Source organism: Heterodontus francisci, chromosome 3 (genome assembly GCF_036365525.1).
Source record: "Heterodontus francisci isolate sHetFra1 chromosome 3, sHetFra1.hap1, whole genome shotgun sequence".
Lineage (NCBI taxonomy): Eukaryota > Metazoa > Chordata > Chondrichthyes > Heterodontiformes > Heterodontidae > Heterodontus > Heterodontus francisci.
The window spans coordinates 37,482,220-37,510,059 of NC_090373.1; the positions used below are offsets into that span (position 1 = coordinate 37,482,220).

Sequence of the window (27,840 nt, forward strand, 5' to 3'; positions counted from 1 at the left end):
TTAAATGCTTTTTTAAAAAAATTCTCCAACAATTTAAACCTGAAGGATTGAAACTCCACACTCAAAGTTAACTTTCAGTGCCAGAGAAGATGTTTAGCAGAACCCAAGCCTTACCACACCTTAAAATCTACTTATACTGGATTGGACTAGTCCTAACTTTTCTGGCAAGTCTAGTGTGCATCCATCATGCAAGTACAGCTACCTCACATTCTTCCACAGCGAGATACTGTTACTGCGAAGCTTCTAGAAGAGCTGGTGTGATTGCTGGCAGTTGATGTCCCAATTACACTTAATAACGGAGTGCTGATAGCCTCACCGTTATTCCTACATCTACAAATTTCAGATATTTGGCAGAGCCAAATCTGGCAACAGACAGGGTGGTCAGCCATTCATAGTGCACATTTGTACCTGTGGCATTCTGATTTGAGAATGTTTTACCAACTGGAACAGCAGGAATGAAAGATCTCAAAGGATCAGATGGAAATAAGGGTATTGAAAACAGCTACAAGGCAGCTTTCAGTAGGTCAAGAATGGAGACCTAGAAAAGAACAAACTTTCATTTATATGACACCTTTCACTACCTTATGGCATCTCAAAGAACTTCACAACCAATTAAGTACCTTTGGAGTCACAGTTGCTGTATGGGAATGCTTTAGCCAACTTTGTACCCCAATTCCCAAAAGCAGCAATGAGTATTTCAGAATAAAATCCAACCAGATTTCTTTAATAAACAAAATCATCAATTTATTATAAAACAAGACGTATTCAGGAAAGACGCAAAGCATTAACACAGATTGAAATATAAAGTTCCCTTCTAACTTAGACACACACAGGTTAAGGAAAAATAATATAAGAAAGACTTGCATTCATATAGTGCCTTTAACAATTACTGGATGTCTCAAAGTGCTTTACAGTCAATTAAGTACTTCTGAAGTGGTCACTGTTGTGATTTAGGAAACTTGGCTCCCACAAACAGCAACATGATGATGACCAGATAATATGTTCTTGTGATGTTGATTGAGGGATAAATATTGGCCAGGACATTGGGGCTAACTCCAGTTTTCTTTAATTTAATGCCATGGGATCTTTAAAACCAACCGAGGGGGCAGACAGGGCCTTGTTTAATGTCACATCTGAAAGATGACACCTCTGACAATGCAGCAGTCCCACAGCAGTGCACTGGAGTGTCAGCCTTGATTTTTGTGCTCAAGTCCTGGAGTTGGAATTGAATCCAGAACCAACTGGTCCATGGCGGACACGGACAATCTGTTGATACGGATGGTGATTTTGTAATAAATATTTGCAAGACACCAAGAAAACTCCCCTGCTCATCTTTAAATAGTGACATTGGATCTTTTAAGTGCACCTGAAAGAGCAGATGGGGCCTTGTTTAACATTTCATACAAAAGAATGGCTGGGATTGGGGAAAGTCTTAGAAAAAGAGCTAGGAGAAGATTTGCCACTGCCACAGCAGTTTGGACAAGCTACATGACAATGGCCTTAATGAAGCAGGGTCGCGGCAATGGAGGAATGGAGTTACTGTCAGTGAGAAAGGTTTTGGTTAGATCTAGAATGTCAATCATTCAAGCGATGGTCAGGATTGGAAAGGTCTTATATACACAAGTGAGCAGCCACTTTATGCCCAGGGGCTGGAACCTGCATATGCACCAGAGAATTCAACATGTAAGCAAACATACACTGTAAGTATAAGCTCAAATGAGTAGTGTAGTGAGGCGCTTCATCTACTCTATTGAAAGAAACTGATTTGTATTGCATTATATGTAATGTTCAATTTTAATTATGCAATATACCTTGACAAATTTTATGAATAAAGTATATTTTTAGGAAAAAAAATTAAGAGGCAGTCCACAATGGCCCAATGGTGGAAGATCAGTCAAGGGAGTCAATAGTGAGGCTTGGACAGCAAAGCGAGGAACAAGGTAAACACTATAAAAGTTTACATCAGGTGATCTGTCAAGCAGAAAGTTACATAATAATTACAGCATAGAAAAAGGCTAAGAGTGGAGTGGGGTGGGGAAAGGAAAAGGAATAATTGTTAGATTCTTTGGGACAACCAGCAGTATCAATGAGCACAGTGAAACATACCTAGAACAGGGCAGAGTGAAGCCACGGGCTCATGCAAGAGAAACTGGAGTATGTGCAGCGGCAAAAAGATCAGCTTATGAATCAACAGGGGCTGATTGAGGGCATGTTGTAGTGAGACATGAGTAAAGCAGGGAGAGGTAATGAATGTGAAGTACACATTTCTTTACTGCTCTGGGATGATCTGGGGAAAAAAAATCAGTGACCTGTAGCATCTCCTAGGTTTCTGCTCCACAGCCATTCTCTAACTCACTGGAAAAGCCACAAGTGGACACGAGATAAGAAACGTAACTTGCTTACCAAGCAGGCCTAATCACATCTGTACAAAATTATTTAGCCATCTCATTCACACTTCAGTCAATAATCAAGTTAAAGCCAACAGAGACACGACCAGCCTTCATTGCTTTCCATTTCCCTTCTCATGTTTGATCAGGTATCTACTAAAACTCACTTTCACAGCCACATCTCCTTCCTCAGCAACTGCCTCCAGCTCTGACTTATTCCACGTGGATTCTGAATAAAAATTCCACCCTTCATGTTTTGGATCCACCAACGATTACAGATATCTGCTAGAAATTCAGCATTCCTCAAATTGCTGTTCTCACCACATCCTGAGATCCACAGTCAACACTATGCAGTGCCACATGCATACACTTAACACCTCTCTTCAGCAGCACCAACTCACCTATCTCAAAACTGTCCTGCTCTGCAGTTTAATTTCATCCTATGTCTCATCCCACACTTCAACAAAGATTTTTTTTCCTTTCAGGTGTGAAGATCACAAGTTTCAACAACTCATGGGTGCCAACGCCCCTCCAGAACCCCTTTACTTCCCTCTGACCCCAACCCTTTCTTCTAATCTTACCCCTTGCAGTGTATTCACAACAACCAGCAGCATGCTTTTCGTGGGTTTAAATAAAGAGGATTTTTAAAAATTCACATGTTCATCCCAAAAGTCTAATGCTACATCACACACACCGTTAGAGGATAGAGCACTTTTACCAATTGCAAACAAAGGAATAGTTTAAAAGTCATGATTTGGCTCATCTGAGGGAAAAAGCATGGGTTGGGGGCCCAGCGAGGGTGTTTTCACTCCTGAAGTGTAGTTAAGTGGATTCGATAGCCAGAGTCGTATATCGGAGTTGTTGCAGGATTCTCTCGAAGAGGTAGATTTTCAGCAGGTCATGAAATTAGTTGCTTGTAGTCTCATCACTAGGAGGTCGGTTTTCTGTACCGGTGGACTTGAAAAGGAACAAGCTTGGAGACCTTAAGAAGTTGTTACAGCCTCCAGTTCCTTTAAGGCACAACGGTACTGCCTTTTGTTGCAGTCTCCCGAGCTGCTGGTTTGCTGACTGACTAGTTTCTCGCTGGTGCTTGGAATAATAAGATCTGTTGTGATTAGTTTCAGTTTTATGACCCAATCAATGTTTCTATTGCCCACCCAGAATAATTTCAAGTTTGAAGCCATTGCTATACAATGGGAGATGAATGATGGCCATTCATACCTACTCATGCTTTAACTGTTTTCTTGGAGCTATGTTAAATTTCAAACTCTGAGACAGTGAGTCTAGATATTGAGTTTTGAGTAAGAAAACAAACAATAGGTGTAAATTTCACAAATGGTTTCATCTTGGTATGTCAATCCAAGGAAGATACTCCACTCATGGTCATTCAATTAAAAACTTTCTGGATGTTTGATACTTCAGAGTCTGGGCTGAAACTGCAAAAGTCACCTGACCCTCAGCAGCCATCTTATTGCAGTATTTTAATGTCCATTGTGCTTCATGTTAAAAAAAAAGGAAAATGCAGAAATGCTGTATACAATCCATATTTAAAGTTATGAATATGATATGCCATTACTGGGCATGACACTATTAGATACTATTCTAAGATTATTCCATTGTACAAGTAGATACAGGGCAGTCTCAGGGAACTCCAATAAAACTGAGGCTCAATCCACTTGAAAACAACTAAAGCCGAAAAAGATATTTATGGAAGATCTGAATTTGTAACATCTCATTATTTGCAAAAATGGTTGATGTCATTTTGAGGGAACACGTTATTTCGACAGTAAGGAGGGCTTATCAGATTTAGCAACAGTGCATAATGCAGAACTAAAAGTAGCACACAATTTCTCCACCAATGAAAGATGGAATTTTGGGTATACCTGCAGCTTATATTATAACATTCCCATGACTACCCTGTATGTTCAATACAATTGCAGGTCAAAGGCCTCCATTCAGAGCTGTTTCTAAGTTGCAAACTTTTGGTGGTAGTGGTGAAGTTGTTGTGTCAGATTTCCTTTTAGCCACTGGACCAACTTTTGGTCATTTTCTGGCATGTATTGTGTACAAATTCTATGTATGATTAGGTATATGTTGCTTCAGGTACAAAGTGCCCAAAATTTTTCACTTTGAAACTGAATTTTTTTTGATAACTTTTAACATTAATTCTAGAAACACTCTTGCTGCACAAAGTCGTGTAGCACTTAATAATCACTCCATCCACCTCAGACCTCAAATAGTTGGTCAATTTTCTTCCTCAGTAATGAATACCAAGAGCTCACTACTGCCTGTGTAGGTATCAATGTCCTAAACAACATGGGGGCAGTTCACTTTGGAATGATTACCTGACAACTCACAAACACACCTTATTTGGGTCGCTGACCTCGACGAGACGTTCTTTCAGATGCAATACATCTTGCACTATCTCTTCTGCCATACCTGGCTCCGAGTGAGTAAGCACACAGGAACACCTACAGCTCCTACTCTGAATGAACTCAGGCTCAACTCCCGGAAACGCGCGTTCACATTCATTCAGTCTCCTCATTGAACAGAGATGCAACGCGCAGAATCCTTTTTTTTTAAGTGACCCGACGCTGGCTTTACCCTGACAGTGTTCAGCAATAGAGAGTAGAGAACACATTGTCAAGTGTTCCAATACTTAGAGGAAGAAAGTTCATCATTTGGGGTAGGCTTTCATAATGTGTGAAATCGGTAGTCCATTGCAACTTTGTGTTCAAACCTTTTAAAAACTGTGTACAGCAACTTGTATGTTTATATTAAGTTTAAATTTCAAGATGACCGTGTGTATACAACTAAACACTTATTAAGAAAAAAACAGTTATATTTCAAACTTGTAAATTTCTTGCCAATAATGGATGTAGTGTGTCAGCCTACTTAGACTGTTAAAGTATTAGATGATAAGTTTTACCTTTTTTTGCCTTTTACTTATAACTTTAGTTTAATTGTGTGCTTTGCATGAATGATGATCTTTAAGTTTAGTGCATGAGATAATTAATGTATTCCCTTTTGAAGTAAATTACCTACTTTGATTCAAAATGACAGTTTTATGCTGATGAACTAATTATAATGAATGAAATGTAGACCCTCCCCCACCACCACTTATAGCCAGAATGGCAGTATCTTTATTTGAAACAATCTTAATATGGAAAGTCCTGTGAGAGCTACTGGGGTCAAAGCTGCAGTGTTACTATTCCTGGAGCTGAGTGATGTAATTGAGCAGATGCAAGGAGAGAAGGAATGTAGGGAGCTTGAATCTTCAGCTCACGGAGACCTTATTCCTTTACTAGCCTTTCCACGCGTTGATTACTAACCAGAATAACAGCAATTAAAACCTACATGTTTTAAGTAATTTTTAAATTTTATTCTAAACTTTTTAAAATTCTGGCTTTTACTTCTGGCCAGATCGAATTAGCACATTACTATTTGTGGGCACTTGATATAGTCTGCCACGTTTCCTACATTACAACAGTGACTACACTTCAAAAGTACTTCATTGGCTGTAAAGCACTTTGGGATGTCCTGAGGTTGTGAAAGGTGCTATATAAATGCAAGTCTTTGTTTCCAGCATTTTCTGAAATAAAAAATTTCAGCGGGTCAGGCAGCATCTGTGATGGAAGGGAGGGTTAATGCTTCAAGTTGATGACCTTTCGTCAGAAGCTCGGGTCTGAAAGGTCATCGAGCTGAAACATTGATCCTACCTAGTCCCTCCACAGGTGCTACCTGGCCTGTTGAGTGTCTCCAATGTTTCCTGATTTTATTTCAGGTTTACAGCATCTGCAGTTCTTAACTATTTGTTTTATGGCTTTATTCCACCTGTACTGAAGAATTTTGTTACTCAGGAACTTTTAACTGGGAATAAATTCTACATTTCAGTTTAACATGAATGAAATCTTTATTTACTGATTGTAAAGCTTTAGATTATGCTTATTTGAAAAATGAAATAAAAGCTATTTTGATGCAGTTTATAAAATATGTAAAGTATACATTGTTGCAGTCTTGAGAGCAGCAAGTATTCAACTCTGTTATGGAGCTTTCCCAAATGCACTGATGGGTGTTCTATCTGGGCCTAGGTTGGCCTACTCAGCTTTGCATCTTGTGGTAATGAGGGACCAGGGCCAGCCCAGATCCATCTTATTCGGTGGTTAGTGCCTGTTTCTAGGCTTCTTTTACAATTGATACTGAGGAATTCCAAAGTGGGGATAGTATATACAATTTGAGATTGCCCAGCATCTTATTAATTACTGTAGCTTGATATGTGATTCTGATTGTCTCAGTATTATTGGAGCCATTATATTTCTAATTGTATTGTTCAACATTGATGCATTTGTTTACTTCATTAATGTTCAGTTAATTAACATGAAACTCTGGTGTAGAAACTGAGGTTTGTGATCTTGGAATATGCAGATAGAGTAACTTCAAGAGTTTTGTGTAAAAAAAAAAGTTTATTCTTATGACAATATTACATCTAAGATTAAAACAGAAATTACCGGAAGTGTACAGCAATGACCTGGTGTGAATAATTATTATGCATGTTATATGTCTACAGTGTAATATTAAATATTTGTGCATTTAATCAGAGCATTACAGAGTTATGTACTAAGTTTGTGAATAAATACATACATTCCAGATCGTGACTGTGATACAGCATTACAGTCATGGCACCAAAGAAGAAAAACATTAAAAAGAATAAAACAGAGAACAAGGAGACGACTGTCATCGTGGAAGAAAGTACAATCATCCATTTGAATGGCATGAACGGCCTTTTAGATGGAGGAAATGGCTTTAGCTGTATTTCTACCGAGATATCCAACTCGTCCTACAGTTCCAGTCTCTTGGAAGCACTCAACAGAATGAGGCAAGAAAAGTTTCTGTGTGATTTAACCATTGCTACAAAAAACAAATCTTTTGATGTTCACAAATTGGTGATGGCTTCTTTCAGTGAGTACTTCAGGAATATTCTGACCAAAGACCCATCAACTCAAAGAGTAGACCTCAGCGACGTATCTCCAGTTGGTCTTATCACAGTTATTACTTATGCCTATAGTGGAAAGATAACCCTGTCATTGTATACCATTGGTAGCACAATAGCAACAGCCAACCTGCTCCAGATTCACACTCTCATCAAGATGTGCTGTGACTTTTTGATGCAGGAAATCAATGTTGAGAATTGCATGTATATTGTTAATATTGCAGAAACTTATGGACTTAAAAATATTAAGGAAGCAGCACATAAATTCATTAAAGACAATTTCCTAGAGTTTTCAGAAAGGGACCAATTCTTGAAACTCACCTTTGAACAAATCATGGAATTTATGCTGGATGATACCCTGCGATTGCCATCAGAAATCACAGCATTCCAGATTGTAATGAAATGGCTGGATTTTGACAATAATAGGATTAAGTATGCAGCAGATTTACTGAACACCATTCGGTTTGGTACAATTTCAGCAGAAGACCTGGTGAACTACGTTCAGACTGTGCCTAGGATGATGCAAGATGTAGAATGTCATAAATTTCTGGTAGAGGCTATGAACTATCACCTGCTTCCCTATCAACAGAACAGCTTACAGTCCAGAAGAACAAAGGTTCGTAGTGGCCTCAGAGTTCTGGTAATGGTGGGTGGCCGTCTAGACCTGTCAGAAAAGTCACTCAGCAGAGATATTCTATTCAGAGATTCTGAACGTGTTTGGAACAAACTTACCGAAATGCCTTTTAAGAGCTTCAATCAATGTGTTGCTGTGATGGATGGATTCTTGTATGTTGCTGGTGGAGAAGATCAAAACGATGCCAGGAATCAGGCAAAGCATGCAGTGAGCAACTTCTGCAGGTAAACCTGTAGTCATTACAAAGGTTCAATATGTCATAAATGTTTAAAATCTCATAGTACCTTCCCAGAATAGTCTCCATGCCTCCATAAATAGACAAGTAAAAAATGAAATTTAAAAGTTTCTCGCAAGCGTTTTGTAATAAAATATTTTAAAAACACAATATTAGATCAATGTTGGTCTAGAGTGTTGATTGTAACCATCTCTCATTATAGTGGAACCCTATTGAGGTCATTTTCATGAAGTGTTTTTTTGGGTTTCCATCTTTTTCTTTTACAGATATGCTCTTGTATAGCTTTAAATGCTGATTTAAGTTAAATACACTTAATCTAAACCCTGATAAGCTAATTTTCCTCACTAAGACAAAGCAATTATAATAATAGCACTCTTAAATGTTACTCAGTGATGCATTTTACATTTCAAGTATATATAGTAATACTTTAACACATTTAACCTTCGGATTGTCAGTAACTCCAAGAAATTGTAAGCTTCCTGGGCTAGCCATTTTGTAACATTTTTACACCTCATGCACCATGACACTGATTCAATCCCTAATCTCACAGCTGCAAAGTTACTTCGATGTCATAAGTAATTTTAGTTCTGCATCTTAAACGTAAATTACAAAAATAGTTGAAAATTATTTTACTATTTCTGCTTAGCACTATTTCCCTTATGCTGTCCTTCATCTTGTTTTTTTAATATTTTAATTTCACCTTTAGATTATTTCTAATTAATATACTTTACTCTAACCATCCTTTTTTATATGTTCGAAGTACTTATTGGAGGTGGGAGCCACATTCTGCAAATTTGTCCTCTTATTGATTGTAAACTATGTAGAAAGGCTATTTTTCAGCCAATCCAGGCTACAGATCATAAGGTCATGTGGTCCAACTTCTAATGCAATGTTTAAGCATCAACTGGAGAGTGCTACTGCTGAAAGAGAACCCTCATTGATGGCCCTAATAAGAGAACTTTTTGGCAAAACCCCAATAATTTTGGTGTTGCCAATGATATTGAAATATGCCTCATGAAACAAAGGAAACCTTGTGCTTCTTACCCTAAGCAATGGATTATTTTAAATTCAATTGTGTGAGGGTGGAGATTTTGAGCACATAGCTTGGAGATAATCAACTTTATAGTAATTGCATCAATTAAGCATGTCGTAGGAAGCTTTTAATTGCAAGTACAAATCTAGAATTAGTTACTGTTCCAAAATGCCAATAAAAACATAAATCTTGTTAAATTTTTATTCATCTCACTCCTTGTAACAAATTAAATCGTGAATTGTATCAGATTTGCTTCTGTAGTACTTAGATTCATTTTGTTCTGTAAAGTCACCATGCAAGAGCTTAAAAAGTTACCTTGCAAATTAAAAAAATTAAGTGACCCCCAATCTCCCAAAATCTAGCAAATTGCAACATTAATGTTATTAATGATTCACAACAGACCTCGACCCAACCATCTTCAGCTGCTTCCATCAATGACCTTCCTTCAATCATAAGATCAGAAGTGGGGATGTTCGCTGATAATTGCACAATGTTCAGCACCATTCGTGACTCCTCGGATACTGAAGCAGTCCGTGTAGAAATGCAGCAAGACCTGGACAATATCCAGGTTTGGACAGATAAGTGGCAAGTAATATTCGTGCCACACAAGTGCCAGGCAATGACCATCTCCAACAAGAGGGAATCTATCCATCTCCCCTTGATGTTCAATGGCATTACAAATCCCCCACTATCAACATCCCGGGGGTTACCACTGGCCAGAAACTGAACTGGAGAAGCCATATAAATACCGTGGCTCCAAGAGCAGGTCAGAAGCTAGGAATCCTGTGGCGAGTAACTCACCTCCTGACTCCCCAAAGCCTATCCACCATCGACAAGTCAAGAGTGTGATGGAATACTCTCCACTTGCCTGAATGGGTGCAGCTCCAACAACATTCAAGAAGCTCAACACCATCCAGGACAAAGCAGCCTGCTTGATTGTCACCCCATCCACAAACATTCACTCCCTTCACCACCGACGCACAGTGACAGCAGTGTGTACCATCTACAAGATGCACTGCAATAATGCACCAAGGCTCCTTAGACAGCACCTTCCAAACCTGCAACCTCTACCACCTAGAAGGACAAGGGCAGATGCATAGGAACACCACCACCTGCAAGTTCCCCTCCAAGCCACACACCATCCTGACTTGGAACTATATCGCCGTTCCTTCATTGTCGCTGGGTCAAAATCCTGGAACTCCCTTCCTAACAGCACTGTGGGTGTACCTACCCCATTTGGACGGCAGCAGTTCAAGAAGGCAGCTCACCACCTCCTTATCAAGAACAATTAGGGATGGGCAAAAAATGCTGGCCTGGCCAGCGATGCCCACATCCCAGAAACAATTTTTTAAAAAAGACATCATGCTTACAAAATTTAGCAGACAAAATGTAAGTTTCAACTAGCGTATGGAATATGAAGCACATCATTTATGGTGCTTCTTTACTCCTCTTCAAGGGAAGCAATGTCAATACTGGGGAGCTGAACTTTTTCACTTTTTAAACCCAATGTTGGCATCAAGCAATCCCATTCATAGAACTGTAGAATTGTAGAATGGTTACAGCAAAATAGGAGGTCATTCAGCCTGTCATCACTGTGCTGGCTCTTTGCAAGAGCAACTCACCTAGCCCCACTCTCCTGCCTTTTCCCCATCATCCTGCAAATCTTTCCTCTTCAGGCAATTATTCATTTCCCTTTTGAAAGCCATGGTTGAATCTGCTTCCAGCACCCTCCAGGCAGTACATTCCAGCTCCTAACCACTCGCTGCGTAAAAGAGTTTTTCCTCATGTCACCATTGCTTCTTTTGTTATTCACCTTAAATCGGTGTCCCCTGGTTTTCGACCCTTCTGCCAATGGGAACAGTTTCTCCCTATCTATCTCCCTATCTGTCCACACCCCTCATGAATTTGAACACTTCTATCAAATCTCCTTTCAAGCTTCTCGAAGAAGAACAGCCCCAGCTTCTCCCAATCTAGCCATGTAACTGAAGTCCCTCATCCCTCAAACCATTCAAAAACAACAAACAAAGAACAGTACAGCACAGGAACAGGCCATTCGGCCCTCCAAGCCTGCGCCGATCTTGATGCTTGCCTAAACTAAAACCTTCTGCACTTCCGGGGTCCGTATCCCTCTATTCCCATCCTATTCATGTATTTGTCAAGATGCCTCTTAAATGTCTCTATGGTACCTGCTTCCACCACCTCCCCCGGCAACAAGTTCCATGCACTCACCACCCTCTGTGTAAAGAACTTGCCTCGCACATCCCCTCTAAACTTTGCCCCTCTCACCTTAAACTTATGTCCCCTAGTAACTGACTCTTCCGCCCTGGGAAAAAGCTTCTGATTATCCACTCTGTCCATGCCACTTATAACTTTGTAAACCTCTATCATGTCGCCCCTCCACCTCCGTCATTCCAGTGAAAACAATCCGGGTTTATCCAACCTCTCCTCATAGCTAATGCCCTCCAGACCAGGCAACATCCTGGTAAACCTCTTCTGTACCCTCTCCAAAGCCTCCACGTCCTTCTGGTAGTGTGGCGACCAGAATTGCACGAAATATTCTAGGTGTGGCCTAAGTAAAGTTCTGTACAGCTGCAGCATGACTTGCCTATTTTTATACTCTATGCCCCGACCGATGAAGGCAAGCATGCCGTATGCCTTCTTGACTACCTTATCCACCTGCGTTGCCAGTTTCAGTGACCTGTGGACCTGTACGCCCAGGGCGGCACAGTGGCGCAATGGTTAGCACCGCAGCCTCGCAGCTCCAGGGACCCGGGTTCGATTCCGGGTACTGCCTGTGTGGAGTTTGCAAGTTCTCCCTGTGCCTGCGTGGGTTTTCTCCGGGTGCTCCGGTTTCCTCCCACAAGCCAAAAGACTTGCAGGTTGATAGGTAAATTGGCCATTATAATTTGTCACTAGTATAGGTAGGTGGTAGGGAAATATAGGGACAGGTGGGGATGTTTGGTAGGAATATGGGATTAGTGTAGGATTAGTATAAATGGGTGGTTGATGTTCGGCACAGACTCGGTGGGCCGAAGGGCCTGTTTCAGTGCTGTATCTCTAATCTAATCTCTCTGCTTGTCAATACTCCTAAGGGCTCTGCCATTTACTGTATACTTCCCACCTGCATTCTTGTGAATCTTTTCTGCATCCTTCCTAAAGTACGGTGCCCAGGATAGGACACAGTACTCTGTTGAGGCCGGAACAGTCCTTTATAAAGGCTCACCATAATTTCTTTGCTTAGGTACTCTATGCCTCTATTTATAAAGCCCAGGATTCTGTATGCCTTTTTAACCACTTTCTCAACCTGTCCTTCCATCTTCAACAATTTGTGCACATATACCCCCAGGTTCCTCTACTCTTGCACCCTCTTTAGAAATGCACCCTTTTATTTTATACTGCCTCTCCTTATTCTTTCTACCAAAATGCATCAGTTCACACTTCTCTGCATTAAATTTCATCCCATTCCACCAGCCTGTGTCCACTTGAAGTCTATCACTATCCTCCTCGCGGTTCACTGTACTTCCAAGTTTTGTGTCATCTGCAAATTTTGAAATTGTGCCTGCACACCCAAGTCTAGGTCATCGGTAATATATATCAAGAAAAGCAGTAGTCCTAATACCAAACCCTGGGGAACCCCACGATATACCTTCCTCCAAAAAGCAACCGTTCCCTACCACTTTCTATTTCCTATCACTCAGCCAACTTATTATCCATGCTGCCATTGTATGTTTTATTCCATGGGCTTCAACTTTGTTGACAAGCCTGTTACGTGGCACTTTATCAAATGTTTTTTGGATATCCATGTACAGCTAATCAACCCTCTCTGTTAACTCATCAAAAACCTCAATCAAATTAGTTAAACACAATCCATGCTTGTTCTCTTTAATTCATGCACATTTGTCCAAGTGACTGTTAATTTTGCCCTGGATTATTGTTTTTAAAAGCTTTCCCACTACTGTGGTTAAACTGACTAGCCTGTACCTGCCAGACTTAGCCTTACACCCTTATTTGAACAAGGGTGTAACATTTGCAAATCACCAGTCCTGTAGCACCACCACTGTATCTAAGGAAGATCGGAAGATTATGGCCAGTGCCTCTGCAATTTCCACCCTTACTTCCCTCGGTATTATTGGATGCATCTCAACCAGTCCTGGTGACTTATCAACTTTAAGTGCAGCCAGCCTTTCTAGAAACTCCTCTTTATTAATGTTTAGCCCATTCAGTGTCTTAACTATCTCCTCCTTCACTACAACTTTAGTGGTATCTTCATCCTTGGTAGAGACAGATGCAAAGTACTCCTTTCGTATCTCAGCCATGCCCCCTCCCTCCATTCGTAAATCCTCTTTTTGGTCCCGAATTGGCCCCACTCCTCCTTTAACCACCCTTTTACTATTTATATGCCTATAGAAGACTTTTGGATTCCCTTTTATGTCAGCTGCCAGTTTGTTTTCATACTCTCTCTTTGTTTCTCGTATTTCTTTTTTCACTTCCCCTCTGAACTTTCTATATTCAACCTGGTTCTCACTTGTATGATCAACCTGACATCTGTTATATGCACCCTTTCTCTGCTTCATTTTGCTCTCTATCTCTTTTGTCATCCAGGGAGTTCTGGCTTTGTTTGTCTTACCCTTCCCCATTCGTGGGAATCTAGCTTGTCTGTACCTAACCTATCTCTTCTTTAAAGGCAGTCCATTGCTGCATTACAGTTTTGCCTGCCAATCTTTGATTCCAATTTACCTGAGCCAGATCCATTCTCACCCCGTTGAAATTAATTATTCTTACTCTGGATTGCTCCTTGTCCTTTTCCATAGCTAACCTAAACCTTATGATATTATGATTACTGTCCCCTAAATGTTCCCCTAATGACAATAGATCCACTCGACCCAACTCATCCCCCAGAACCAGATCCAGCAATGCCTTCTTCCTCGTTGGTTTGGGAACATACTGATGTAGAAAATTCTTCTGAACACACTCTAGAAACTCTTGCCCCTCTATGCCCTTTATACTATTATTATCCCAGTCTATATTAGGATAATTAAAGTCCCCTATTATCACTGTCCTATAGTTTTTCTACCTCCCTGTAAGTTCCTTGCAAATTTGTTCCTCTATATCTTTCCCACTAGTTGATGACCTATAGAATACACCCAATAGTTTAATGGTACCTCTATGGTTTCTTAGCTCTAACCAAATAGATGCTGTCCTTGACCCTCCAAGGACATCCTCTCTCTGCGGCACTGTATTATTCTTCTTAATCAAAATGGCCACCCCTCCTCCTTTCTTTCCTTCCCTAGCTTTCCTGAATACCTGTATCCAGGAAAATTTAGTACCCAGTCCTGTTCTTTTTTGAGCTAGGTCTCCACTATCATCACATCATTTTCCACATGGCTATCTGCACCTACAGCTCTCTAACTTTATTTACCACACTCCGTGCATCCACATACGTGCACAGTAAAGCTAATTTAGACCTTATTGCCTTCCCTTTTACTCTGACCCCCACCTATTTCATACTGTAGTGCTGTCTGTCTCTCCTAATTCTCTGTGCACCTTGGTTTTCCTTTCTAGTGTTACTTTCTGGTTCCCATCCCCCTGCCAAGTTAGTTTAAACCCTTTCCAATAGCATTAGCAAACTCCCCTGCAAGGATATTGGTCCCAGCTCTGTTCGGGTGCAACCCATCCGGCCTGTAGAAACCCGATCTCACCCAGAACCGATCTCAATGTCCCAGGAATCTGAAGCCCTCCCTCCTGCATCATCACTCTAGCCACACATTCATTTGCTCTATCCTCCTATTTCTGTACTCACTAGTATGTGGCACTGGAGATTATTACCTTTGAAGTCCTGCTTGCAAGTTTGTTTTGTAGATATCTAAACTCTGCCTGCAGGACCTCAGCCCTCTTTCTACCTATGTTGTTTGTACCGATATGGACCACAGCTGTTGGCTGTTGACCCCCCCCCCCCCCCCCCCCAAGAGTGCTCTGCAGCCACTCGGTGACATCCTAGACCCTGGTACCAGTTTGGCAATGTACCATCCTGGATTCACGTCTGTGGCTGCAGAAGTGCCTGTCTGTTCGCTTAACTAGTGAATCCCCTATCGCTATTGGTTTCCAAATCTTTTGTCTGCCTCCCCCACACCTGTACAGCTGAGCCATCCATTTGTGCTGACTTGGTTCTGGCACTCCCCAGAGGAGCCATCACTTTCATCAATATTCAGGTTGGAAAGTGAGATGCACTTAGGGGCCTTCTGCACTCCCTGCCTGGCCCTCCTTGACTGTCTGTCTGGCAGTCACCCATTCTCTCTCGGCCTGCATACACTTAAGCTGCAGGGTGACTACATCCAGAAACATGCTATCCACGAAATTCTCAACCTCGCAGGTGCGTTGCAGTGACACCAGCTGCTGCTCAAGCTTCAAAACCTGGAGCTTGAACTGCTCCATCTGATAACACATCCTGCACATATGGTTGTCCTGCACATGAGAAGCATCCTGGCGTTCCCACATGGAAGAGGATGTGCGCTACTTCGGACTGAGAGGCCCTGTCATGCCTCTATTTCTTAGACTATTAACTGACTTAACTGGAACAAACTTAAGACTTAAATAAATACAGACTTACTTGCTGCTCACCACTCAGCTGCTTCCCTTGTGCTGACGTCACTTCATAGGAGTTAACGTAAATGCTTTACTTATTTGTAGCTTTATTAATTAGATTAACTAGCTGAGCTATAAATTTAATACAGTGCTTTATAGTTTCCCAGTCCTAGTTTAAACCGCTGCCCAAGTATGGTGGGGCGGAGCTTTAATACTCACCAACAGATCACCTACCTGCTGTCCTATGATGTCACACCATGTTTATTTTGTTGATCTGTTCTCGCAGCGCTCACCCTCTCTGTGCTGTCTGATGTTCCTTTACTTCCACTGTGCTTTTGGACCTGCCACTGTTGTAGCAGTGCTCTATCTCTCTCTCACTCACTGTCTGTCTACAGCACCTTTATTCCCACTGTTCTTACAGTTCTCTCTCCCTCTATCTGCCGCTCCTTTATCCCCGCTTGCTCTCAGGCATCCCACTCTTCTCAGAATACTTTTTTGCTCTCTTTCTGCCGCTTATAGAATCACAGGAAATAGGAGTAGGCCATTCAGCCCATCAAGCCTACTCCACCAATCAAACAGATCATGACTGATCATCTACCTCTACACCATTTTCCCCATATCTCTTGATGTCATTAGTATCCAGAAATTGATCAATTCTGGTCTTGAACATGCTCTCATGATCTCTTTCTCGTGCTCTCTGATGTTCCTATATCCCGCTGTGCTCTTGGGCATGGACTACTTGTAGATTAAAGCCTTTTTATTCCGCTTCAACAATGTGGCTTCACCCAGTCCGCAGAAGAGGGCCTTCTCTACACCAGTGAATTAGCTAAATTAGTGCTGATTTTTGCTGAATATGGACAATTTTTGTTGGTTACTTGAGCTGATTGGAGAATGAATTGAGCAGTTCAAATTCATATCGCATAGATTAATGATTTTGATCCATTCCAGACTGGATTGGAAACCAGGTCCCTAAAAGCAAAAGTACAAAAAAGCTATATCATCCACTACACTTTGAAGAACATTATGACTGTTTGTAAAATATATTTCTTCTTACTTTTCTTGAACTTTTTTTTCTCACAACTTTGTGGTCTCTTTGACTGATCTTACTGGCCAGCAGGTTAAAGGGCACAATGGCCTGTTTGTCAGGCTCGGCAAGATGGACGGAAAGAACTTCGCAATCCCCTTATGCCCAAAGAAAAATCAGGTGGTCTACTTTTAGGTTGATGCTGTTTTTGAGCCACCTTCAAGGAGAAGCACAAGGAAATTTCTGAGTAAATCTCCCTCCAGTTTCCTTCCTTTTTCTGTAACAAAGTGCATGGAGCCCATTCAACATGTCCCACCGAGCACAGTGGCAGAAATTAGCATTGCATTTGGCTGAGACTATCTCCAGTGGATTTGAACATTGATGCACACTGCTGCTGGACCACTGAATAAAGGCCTGGATTACCTACCTTAGTGTAAATTAGATTAATACAAATTAGGCAAAGGCATGAAATAAGTGTGAAGTTATCCACTTTGGTAGGAAAAATAAAAAAGGCAGAATATTTTAATATGGGGAGAGACTGGGAAATGGTGGTATTCGAAGGGACCTTGGTCTTATATACAAATCACAAAGTTCACATGCAGGTATAGCAAGTAATTAGGAAAGCAAATATTATGTATGTTAGTCCTTATTAGAAAGCGATTGGTGTATAAGAGTAAAGAAGTCTTACTGCAATTATACAGGGCCTTGGTGAGACCACATCTGGAGTGCTGTCTATGGTTCTGGTCTCCTTACCTAAGGATGTATTTATTTTAGAGGGAGTGCAACTGAGTTTACTAAGCTGATACTTGGGATGAGGGGATTGTCCTCTGAGGAGAAATTGAGGAGACTAGGCCTATATTCCCTGGAGTTTAGAAGAATGACGTGTGATTTCATTGAAACACACAAAATTCTTAAGGGGCCTGATAGGGTAGATGCTGAAAGGATGTTTCTCTTGGCTGGGAAATCTAGAACTAGAGGTCACGGTATCAGTATAAGAGGCCATCCATTTAGGACTGAGATGAAGAGAAATCTCTTCACTCAATGGGTTGTGAATCTTTGGAATTCTCTACCCCAGACAGCAGTGGATGCTCAGTCATTTACTATATTCAAGGCAGAGATTGACAGATATTCCCATATCCCTCATTATCCAAAATAGTGCAAAGGTGGAATTGCGGTAAAAGATCAGTCATGATCTTATTGAATGGTGGAGCAGACACGAAGGGCTGAATGGCCTACCCCTACTCCTATTTCGTGTGTTCTTATGATATAATCTGTTGAAAAATAAATATCCTTTATACTATTGAAGTGCTTAACACTAGCACTAAATCAATGCAAAGTAAAATTCTAGTAAAATCTGAAACCAAACAAGCATTCCTTAACCATCATCAGTTTATCTTCTCTGGATACAAAAAAGTGTTCCAACAGAATCTCAGCTGAAGCTTTCCTGATTTGTTTAATTTCCAAAGGCAACATGTAGCTGAACTATACAAACCAAAAGGTATCAGATTTGATTCTTCCTCTGTATTGGGTTAGCTGATCTCTGCTTGATTGGCAATATGGTGCTCCAGCCGGCCTTAGAACCCTGGATTAGGGAGGGTGAAAATGAGTTACAGTTCTCACTCCCGACTACTGTATGGTGGCCAATGTGGATATTGTTGAGGACAGAATCATATTTGGCTGTAATGTCCCTCCACAGTCAAATAATACTTGGGCAAATGACCACTGCCCATGAAACTGCACAGCAGGATTTAATCATTGGCCAGGATTTTCAATTGATGCTGAGGTTGGGAAGGGGTGTGGGGGCGATTTGAAAATGAATTCCCAGAGGGCGGCTCTTTTCAAAGGGAGGGGGAGAACGGGAAACCTGTTTGCCTCCAATTAATGGCCCATTAAGCTCCTTGAGGAGCTTGTTAACGGGATAGGGAGAGCAAAAAGGCAATTTTCGGTTAAAATCACAGAACCCAAACAGTCTGGTGCATGTTAGTGGGCAGAAGGTAAATCTTTTTTTCAGCTGCAAAGTTTTGGGAGCTAGGGGATGTTGCACCAGATCATGTGCTTTAGTTTCCAGTTGTTCCGTTGAGCCACTTGTGTGCTTGTTGAGGCTGCTGGTCCTCCGAGCTGCTGCCTCCCCTGTTCTGCAAAGCAGGGGCAAGTTTCATCATGGCTGCCATCTGTCTTTGCAGCTCGTGCTCTGCAGGCAGCCCCACCTCCTAGTTACTCGCAGCGCCGCTAATTGGGCACCGAGCACGCCGCTGGCACAATTAGGGCATTAATAGTTCAAGATAGCATCACGTGAGTTGGAACTCAGAAATTGTCTAGGCGTCAGGTTCCAGACCCCGATTTGAAAATCTAGCACATTGACTTCAGACAAGGAGAACAAGAATTAAAAAAAACAAATAAATAGACATGGATTAGAGCCTCAGTTCAAGTAGGGTGGTTGATTTTGAAACTTAACTCAAAACGTAATTAATTCCCTAGATCTTGAATGAATTGTATACTGTTCCATGATTCAGGCAAGGTTATTAGGTTACTGCAAACAAATTCTTAAGCTATTGTAGGAAAAGGTTGTGAAGACGAGTAGCATAAATCTTTTCATTTTCTTTTTATTAACTTTACAGATATGATCCTCGATTCAACAGTTGGATTCATTTGGGAAGCATGGTCCAGAGACGCACTCACTTCAGCCTAAATGTTTTTAATGGTTTACTTTTTGCAATTGGGGGGAGGAATTCAGATGGTCCTCTTGCCTCTGTTGAATGCTATGTGCCTGCAACCAACAAGTGGCAGCTTAAGACACCCTTAGAAGTATCCAGGTGCTGTCATGCTAGTGCTGTTGTAGATGGCAAAATCCTGGTAACTGGAGGATACATCAATAATGCATATTCCCGTTCAGTCTGCGCCTATGATCTGTCAATAGACAGTTGGCAGGACAAGGCTAATCTAAGCACACCCAGAGGATGGCACTGTGCCATCTCTCTTGCAGATCGTGTGTACGCATTGGGCGGAAGTCAGCTAGGAGCTCGGGGTGAGAGGATTGATGTGCTCCCTGTTGAATGTTACAACCCATATACAGGGCAATGGAGCTATGCTGCTCCTCTCCTTGTTGGTGTCAGTACTGCTGGTGTGACAATTCTTGATGGTAAAATCTATCTACTCGGAGGTTGGAATGAGGTCGAAAAGAAATATAAGAAATGTGTTCAGTGTTTTAACCCAGATCTTAATGATTGGACCAATGAAGACGACCTGCCAGAGGCTACAGTTGGCTTGTCCTGCTGCGTTTTCACCCTGCCCAGTCAAAGAACACAAGAGTCCAGGACCAGTTCAGTATCATCGGTTCCAGTCAGTATCTGATTACAGTTGAAGAGCTTTTTAAATCAAAATCAATTAGTTTCACAGCGAGAAGTTGAGGCTTAAATTGATGCTTAAATCAGCTTTCATGATTAGATACAAATGATTTTCATAATTAAATTGAAAAGGAACCACTGGAATGGTGCACATCGTTGCCTTCAAAAGATGTACATATTATGATGCTGTGCTTTAATGAATTGCTTACTGGGGAAAAGAATCAATCCTATCGGCATGATTTTTGGACTCAGCATGGCATGGAACAACAGGTATCTGTAGTCAGAAAAGCTTCAGCCAAGGATACTACATTTATTTAGTGGTCTCAACATTTATGTCTTCTCCAAACTGGCAGATTTTTACTAATGTTTAAAACTAAAAGATTTGATTGTTTATTAGTTTCATAGTTCTTTATTGCAGTCGTAGTTTTTCCAGTTTCCTTGTGGAAAATGAGTTCTATTTTTAAATCTGCTGCGATGAGTTTATCTGTAACTATTGAGGACGTTGTGAAGGAACAGCTAATCACCTAACAAAGGAACTGGGACAGTGTTTCCAAAGGCTGAACTCCCCTGTGCATTTCTACTCAAAGCATTGCAGACAAAAATGTTTTTGTATCTTTAGCTAAGATGTGAAGCATTTTTAGAATTCTGAATGATGTGATAACCTTTCAGAAACAGCACACTATTCCTCGATTTACAACTGATGTCTTTGTAAATTGGATTGAAATGTAATACACTTCAGTTGCCTTTTGCTATGAAAACAGGGAAGGAAATGATCAGAGATAAACAGTGGAAAACTGTGAAAAATATTGCTAAGTTCTGGTGAGGTTTTGGTTGAACTTTTGAGAGCCAGTTTTGCCACACTCAAATTAGTTTTCTCAGCAATAAAACAGATACATTAAAACAGATTTTCTGTTTATGCGAAGCACACTTGTATTTTGTTAATACAGCAGTATTTCATTGAATCATTTGCTTCTACTATTTTGTGAATTAAAGCAATGTTTGTAATATGACTCATTACTACAGCAGATTGTACATTTATCTTCTAAATCTTTTGGGGATTATGAGTTGCAGAATGACAAGAAAAACTGAGGGTGATATAATGGAATATAAATTCAGAATGAGTCATGGAAATGGGTTGAACATTGCAAGAAGTAGTGCCTCTCCCTCTTTGTGACCAACTCGTCTTAATGTGTCAAGATTATCCTGGAGTGTAAAGAACACCTCATTCCTCCAGGACTGACCACTTCCCTACATTTGCTCCCTCCATCCTTCCTACCAATGCTCATGGATTTTTTTGTTTCTGCTTTTTAAAGTTATCCACTTCCCTACCTCAACTGACATCTCCTTTTTGACCTCCCAATTACCTGAATTACCCCCACCTTCCCACACAAATTCAACCTCACTCCTACCTAATTGTGATTCCATAATTCCCCCTGCACTTTCATATCCATGAAGCCAACCACCTGCCTCCATTCTTCCATCATAAGCTATTTCTTCTCTACATACCCTTTTATTGACTTTCTTTGTGTCTGCTAGTTTTCCAAGAGATTTGTTAAAATTACATCCTAACTAAATGCTCCTTCAAAGGTGTGCTAGGAATCGTGCATTTCTAGATCATGGGTACATTTAAACAATAGGTATCCTTTTTGGTAGTGAAAGCAGGATATTGACAATTGAAAGGCATACAGTGGTTTTCCTACCATCGGATTCACATCACAAAGTTTTATACCTTTTCTGAATGACAATGAACATGACTGCAGTACTTGTATCCCAAAAACTTAGTAAAATATAAGGAGTAGATATGTAATTATTTGGAACAAAAGGACATAAATTCATAAATCGAAAATGCTCATAAAATTGAAAATAGAGAATTCTATACTGGTGAGTCTGAGCTGACAAAGTTGTGCATTATGTCTGATTGGACCCATGACTTGTTATATTCTAGTATCTGAGACTTAGATAGATTTTGAACAGATCTAGCAATGCAAAACTGGGCATCCATGAGGTGCTGTGGGCCATCAGCAGCAGCAGAATTGTACTCAACCATAATTTGTATAATCATGGCTCGACATATTCCCTAATCTACCGTTACCATCAAGCCAGGAGACCAACTCTGGTTCAATGAAGACTGCAGGAGGGCATGCCAGGGGCAGCACCAGGCATACCTCAACATGAGGTGCTTTTATTATTCATTTATGGGATGTGGGTGTTGCTGGCTAGGCCAGCATTTATTGCCCATCCCTAATTGCCCTTGAACAGGTGGTAGTGAGCTGTCTCCTTGAACCACTGCAGTTCATATCAGGTAGGTACACCCACAGTGGTGTTAGGAAGGGAGTTCCAGGATTTTGACCCAGTGACAGTGAAGGAACGGCAATATAGTTCCAAGTCATAATGGTGTGTGACTTGGAGGGGAACTTGCAGGTGGTGGTGTTCCCATGCATTTGCTGCCCTTGTCCTTCTAGTTGGTAGAGGTCACAGGTTTGGAAGGTGCTGTCTAAGGAACCTTGGTATGTTGCTGTAGTGCATCTTGTAGATGGTATACACTGCTGCCACTGTGCATCGGTGGTGGACGGAGTGAATGTTTGTAGATGGGGTGCCAATCAAGTTGGCTGCTTTGTCCTGGATGGTGTCGAGCTTCTTGAGTGTTGTTAGAGCTGCACCCATTCAGGCAAGTGGAGCGTAATCCATCACACTCCTGACTTGTGCCTTGCAGATGGTGGATAGGCTTTGGGGAGTCAGGAGGTGAGTTACTCACTGCAGGATTCCTAGCCTCTGACCTGCTCTTGTAGCCACGGTATTTATATGGCTATTCCAGTTCAGTTTCTGGTCAATGGTAGCCCCTAGGATGTTGATAGTGGGGGATTCAATGATGGTAATGCCATTGAATGTCAAGGGGAGATGGTTAGATTCTCTCTTTTTGGAGATGGTCATTGCCTGCCACTTGTGTGGCGCGAATGTTACTTGCCACTTCTCAGCCCAAGCTGGATATTGTCCAGGTCTTGCTGCATTTCTACATGGACAGCTTCAGTACCTGAGGAGTCACAAATGGTGCTGAACATTGTGCAATCATCAGCGAACATCCCCACTTCTGACCTTTTATGATTGAAGGAAGGTCATTGATGAAGCAGCTGAAGATGGTTGGGCCTAGGACTCTACCCTGAGGAACTCCTACAGTGATGTCCCCCACTCTGCCATTGCCATCAAGCCAGGAGACCAACCCTGGTTCAATGAAGAGTGCAGGAGGGCATGCCAGGAGCAGCAATAGGCATACCTCAAAATGAGGTGTCAACCTGGTGAAGCTACAACACAGGACACTTGCATACCAAATTGCGTAAGCAGCATGCGATAGAGATAAGTGATCCCATAATCAATGAATCAGATCTAAGCTCTGCAGTCCTGCCATATCCATCCGTGAATGGTGGTGGACAATTAAACAACAAAATGTAGGAGGTGGCTCCACAAATATCCCCATCCTCAATAACGGGGGAGCCCAGCACATCAGTGCGAAAGATAAGGCTGAAGCATTTGCAACAATCTTCCACCAGAAGTGCCGAGTTGATGATCCATCTCAGACTCCTCCTGAAGTCCCCAGCATCACAGATGCCAGACTTCAGCCGATTCAATTCACTCCACATGATATCAAGAAACGAATGAAGGCACTAGATACTGAAAAAGCTATGGGCCCTGACAACATTCCGGTGATAGTACTGAAGACCTGTGCTCCAGAACTTGCTGCGCCCCTAGCCAAGCTACAACACTGGCATCTACCCGGTAATGTGGAAAATTGCCCAGGTATGTCCTGTACACAAAAAGCAGGACAAGTCCAATCCGTCAAATTCCCGCCTCATCAGTCTACTCGCAGTCATCACTAAAGTGATGGAAGGTGTCATCGGCAGTGACATCAAGCGGCACTTGCTTAGCAATAACCTGCTCAGTGACGCTGTTTGGGTTCCGCCGGGGCCACTCAGCTCCAGACCTCATTACAACTTTGGTTCAAACATGGACAAAAGAGCTGAACTCAAGAGGTGAGATGAAAGTGACTGCCCTTGACATCAAGGCAGCATTTGACCGAGTATGGTATCAAGGAGCCGTAGCAAAACTGAAGTCAATGGGAATCAAGGGGAAAGCGCTCCACTGTTGGAGTCATACCTAGCACAAAGGAAGATGATTGTGGTCATTGGAGGTCAATCATCTCAGCTCCAGGACATCATTTCAGGAGTTCCTTAGAGTAGTGTCCTAGGCCCAACCATCTTCAGCTACTTCATCAATGACCTTCCTTCAATCAGAAGGTTAGAAGTAAGGATGTTCGCTGATGATTGCATAATGTTCAACAATGTTCATTCGTGACTCCTCAGATACTGCAGCAGTCCGTGTAGAAATGCAGCAAGACCTGGACAATATCCAGGCTTGGGCTGTTAAGTGGCAAGTAACATTCGCACCACACAAGTGCCAGGCAATGACCATCTCCAACAAGAGAGAATCTAATCATCTCCCCTTGACATTCAATGGCATTACTATCACTGAATCCCCCACTATCAACATCCTAGGGGTTACCATTGACCAGAAACTGAACTGGAATAGCCATGTAAAAATACTGTGGTTACAAGAGCAGGTCAGAGGCTAGGAATCCTGCGGCGAGTAACTCACTTCCTGACTCCCCAAAGCCTGTCCACCATCTACAAGGCACAAGTCAGGAGTGTGATGGATTACTCTCCACTTGTCTGGATGGGTGCAGCTCTAACAACACTCAAGAAGCTCGACACCATACAGGGCAAAACAACGCACTTGATTGGCACCCAATCTACAAACATTCACTCCCTCCACCACCGATGCACAGTGGCAACAGTGTGTACCATCTACAAGATGCACTGCAGCAACATACCAAGGCTCCCTAGACAGCATCTTCCAAACCCGTGACCTCTACCAACTAGAAGGACAAGGGCAGCAAATGCATGGGAATACCCCCCACCTGCAAGTTCCCCTCCAAATCACACACCATCCTGACTTGGAACTGTATCGCCGTTCCTTCACTATTGTAGGATCAAAAACCTGGAACTCCTTTGCTGACAGCACTGTGGGTGTACCTACTTTACATGGAGTGCAATGGTTCAAGAAGGCAGCTCACCACCACCTTCTCAAGGGCAATTAGGGATGGGCAATAAATGCTGACCTAGCCAGCGATGCCCACATCCCATGAATGAATAAAAAAAAAAGTTGCCAACTAAGGGGCTTGCTAGGCCATTTCAGAGGGCATTTAAGATTCATTGCTGTGGGTCTGGAGTCGCATGTAGGCCAGACCAGGTAAGGATAGCAGATTTCCTTCCCTAAAAGACATTATTGAACCAGATGGTTTTTTATGACAATCAAGAATGGTTTCATGGCCATCATTAGACTAGCTTTTAATTCCAGATTTATTAATTGAATTCAAATTGCACCTTCTGCCTTGGTGAGATTTGAACCCATGTTCCCAGAGCAAGCATGAGAGTGGAGATGAGAAGAACTTTTACGCAGTGAGTTATGATCTGGAATGCATTGCCTGAAAGACTGCTGAAAGCAGATTCAATAGTAACTTTCATAGGAGATTAGATAGACACTTGAAAAGGAAAGAAAATGTAGAGCTATGGGGAAGCAGCAGCAGAGTGGGCCTAGTTGGATAGCTGTTTCAAAGAGCCGGCACAGGCACAATGGGCCGAATGGTGTCCTTTTGAACTGTAAACTTCTATAGTATATCAGTACCTCGTTCCACCCCTCCCCAACTCTGCTTTAAAACTCTGTCAAAAGGTTCTTTGTCCCAAGTTCTGCAACTTTGTGGCAGTACTTCATCTCGTATTCATAAATGAATTAATAATTGCATTGCGACTCCTAGGTCCTCGGCGTTTGCACAAAGTGCTCCAAAGCAGCCCAACAATTTTTTTGCTCCTTGTTCCACCCCTAAAAAGCCTGACCACAGGCCCCCATTCTAGTTCTTTATGCAAAGGATTGCACTCTTGCCTCTGAGTCAGAAGGTTGTGGGTTCTAGTCCCACTCCAGAGACTTGAGCATATAATCAGGGCTGACACTCCAGTGTAGTACAGAGGGAGTGCTAGACTGTTGGAATTGCCATTTTTCAGATAACATGTTAAACCGAAGCCCTGTCTGCCCTCTCGGGTGAATATACAAGATCCCATAGCACTATTTCGAAGAAGAGCAGGTGAGTTATCCCTTGTGTCCTGACCAGTATTTATCCTCAACAGTATCATTAAAACATGTCCATTATCACGTTGCTGTTTGTGGGACCTTGCTGTGCACAAATGTGTTGCCAATTTCCTCAGTTACAACAGTGATTGTACTTCACTGGCTGTAAAGAGCTGTGGGAATTCCTGAGGTTGTGAAAGGATTTCTAGAAATGCTTCCTTTTATTCTTTCTTTCTTGTACCCAGCTCACATACCCAACCTGTTTTATTTATCACGAAGCTGTCATAATGTCCAGGATACGTCCCAAATTGCTCACACTTCACTGGCAACGCTGTACCAGACGTGCGGTGGAAACCCCATTTGAACATGTAAACAGAAATTCCACTACACTGACAGTAAAGGGGAGCAGATCCAAATAATTTCCCAGCCAGCGATTTCTACTGATACGATTGGACTTCAGATTCAAACCAAAAACTTCATGGAAACAGAGTTAAAACAGTTGAAGTAACAAAGCTGCTGAATTATTTTGGGTTACCAGCTTAATCTACACGAACATTAATTATGCAAAAACACTTGGGGATGGATTTTACATTGGGCGGTTGAGAGCTGGCCACCGACGTAAAAGGTGGTGGCGAACCTGCTTCCGCCTCGCCTGGGGATCCGACCCACATTTTACGAGTCCCAGGCCTTTAAATGTTCCGAGGCAGGACTTCCACCCGCTTGAGGGAGGACGACCCGCCTCATTGAGCTGCTGGCCAGCTCTTAGTCCCAGCAGCGCCACCAGGAGCGGTGGCCACTGGAAGTGCAGCCCAGCCGTCAGCAGATGAAGACATGGAACCGGGATTTCAGATGAGTTTTGGTTGTCTCACCGAGGGTAATCGGTTGGGGCCCGGCGAGTTAAGGGTGGTTGTTTGGGAAGAAGAGGGAGCATGTTGGGTCCTTAGGGTGGTTGGGGAAACGGGGACGACCCTCAATTGGGCACCCTGTGCCCAATTTTCAGGGCCCACCCCCGGGGCGCTGAGAGGCCGCCAGCTTTTACCTGGCAGCCTTTCCCAGCTCCAGGACGGCTGCTTGCCACATGTAAAATCTGCGTGGAGGTGGGCTAGGCCCTTAAGTGGCCTTTAATTGGCAACTTAAGGGCCTTGATTGGCCTGGGGCAGGCGGCCCATTTTCCGCACTCCTCCACCTACATAAATTGGGGTGGAGGTGGGAGCAGGTCATGAAGGCCTCCTGGAGCCTCCCGCTCCATTATATGCCACCCACCACCACGCACCCCCACCCCCCGCCCCCCCACCATCCAGCTCGTTGGGGTGGCGTAAAATTCCGGCCATTGTTAGAAAGAGGGGGCATGAATCTCTGAAGGGAAATTCAGCAAAGAGAATTTGGAAATCGCTACATCGACACCTACCTAGCAAACATCTCCTCACCACCCAATCA

The 27,840-nt window shown here is 42.3% G+C and overlaps 2 protein-coding genes and 1 long non-coding RNA gene across 3 annotated transcripts in view; 1 reads left to right on the forward strand and 2 right to left on the reverse strand.

Moving 5' to 3' along the window:
• eloal (elongin A, like) overlaps positions 1-3,571 on the reverse strand; it is a 122,508-nt gene extending 118,937 nt beyond the window's left edge. The window contains exon 1 of the mRNA XM_068028469.1: positions 3,386-3,571. Within this exon, the coding sequence (XP_067884570.1) occupies positions 3,386-3,571 (186 nt within the window). The remainder of the gene's footprint in view (positions 1-3,385) is intronic.
• A 3,492-nt stretch (positions 3,572-7,063) lies between these two features.
• klhl31 (kelch-like family member 31) lies at positions 7,064-20,242 on the forward strand. The gene is made up of 2 exons (XM_068021296.1): positions 7,064-8,235; positions 19,504-20,242. The coding sequence occupies exons 1-2, from the start codon at positions 7,064-7,066 to the stop codon at positions 20,234-20,236; spliced, it is 1,905 nt and encodes a 634-aa protein (XP_067877397.1). The 3' UTR covers positions 20,237-20,242.
• The window catches only part of LOC137355788 (uncharacterized), a 50,820-nt gene continuing 30,362 nt past the window's right edge, over positions 7,383-27,840 (reverse strand). The window contains exons 2-3 of the long non-coding RNA XR_010970965.1: positions 8,110-8,241; positions 7,383-7,446 (exon numbers count right to left, since the gene is read on the reverse strand). This is a non-coding gene — a long non-coding RNA (uncharacterized lncRNA). The remainder of the gene's footprint in view (positions 7,447-8,109; positions 8,242-27,840) is intronic.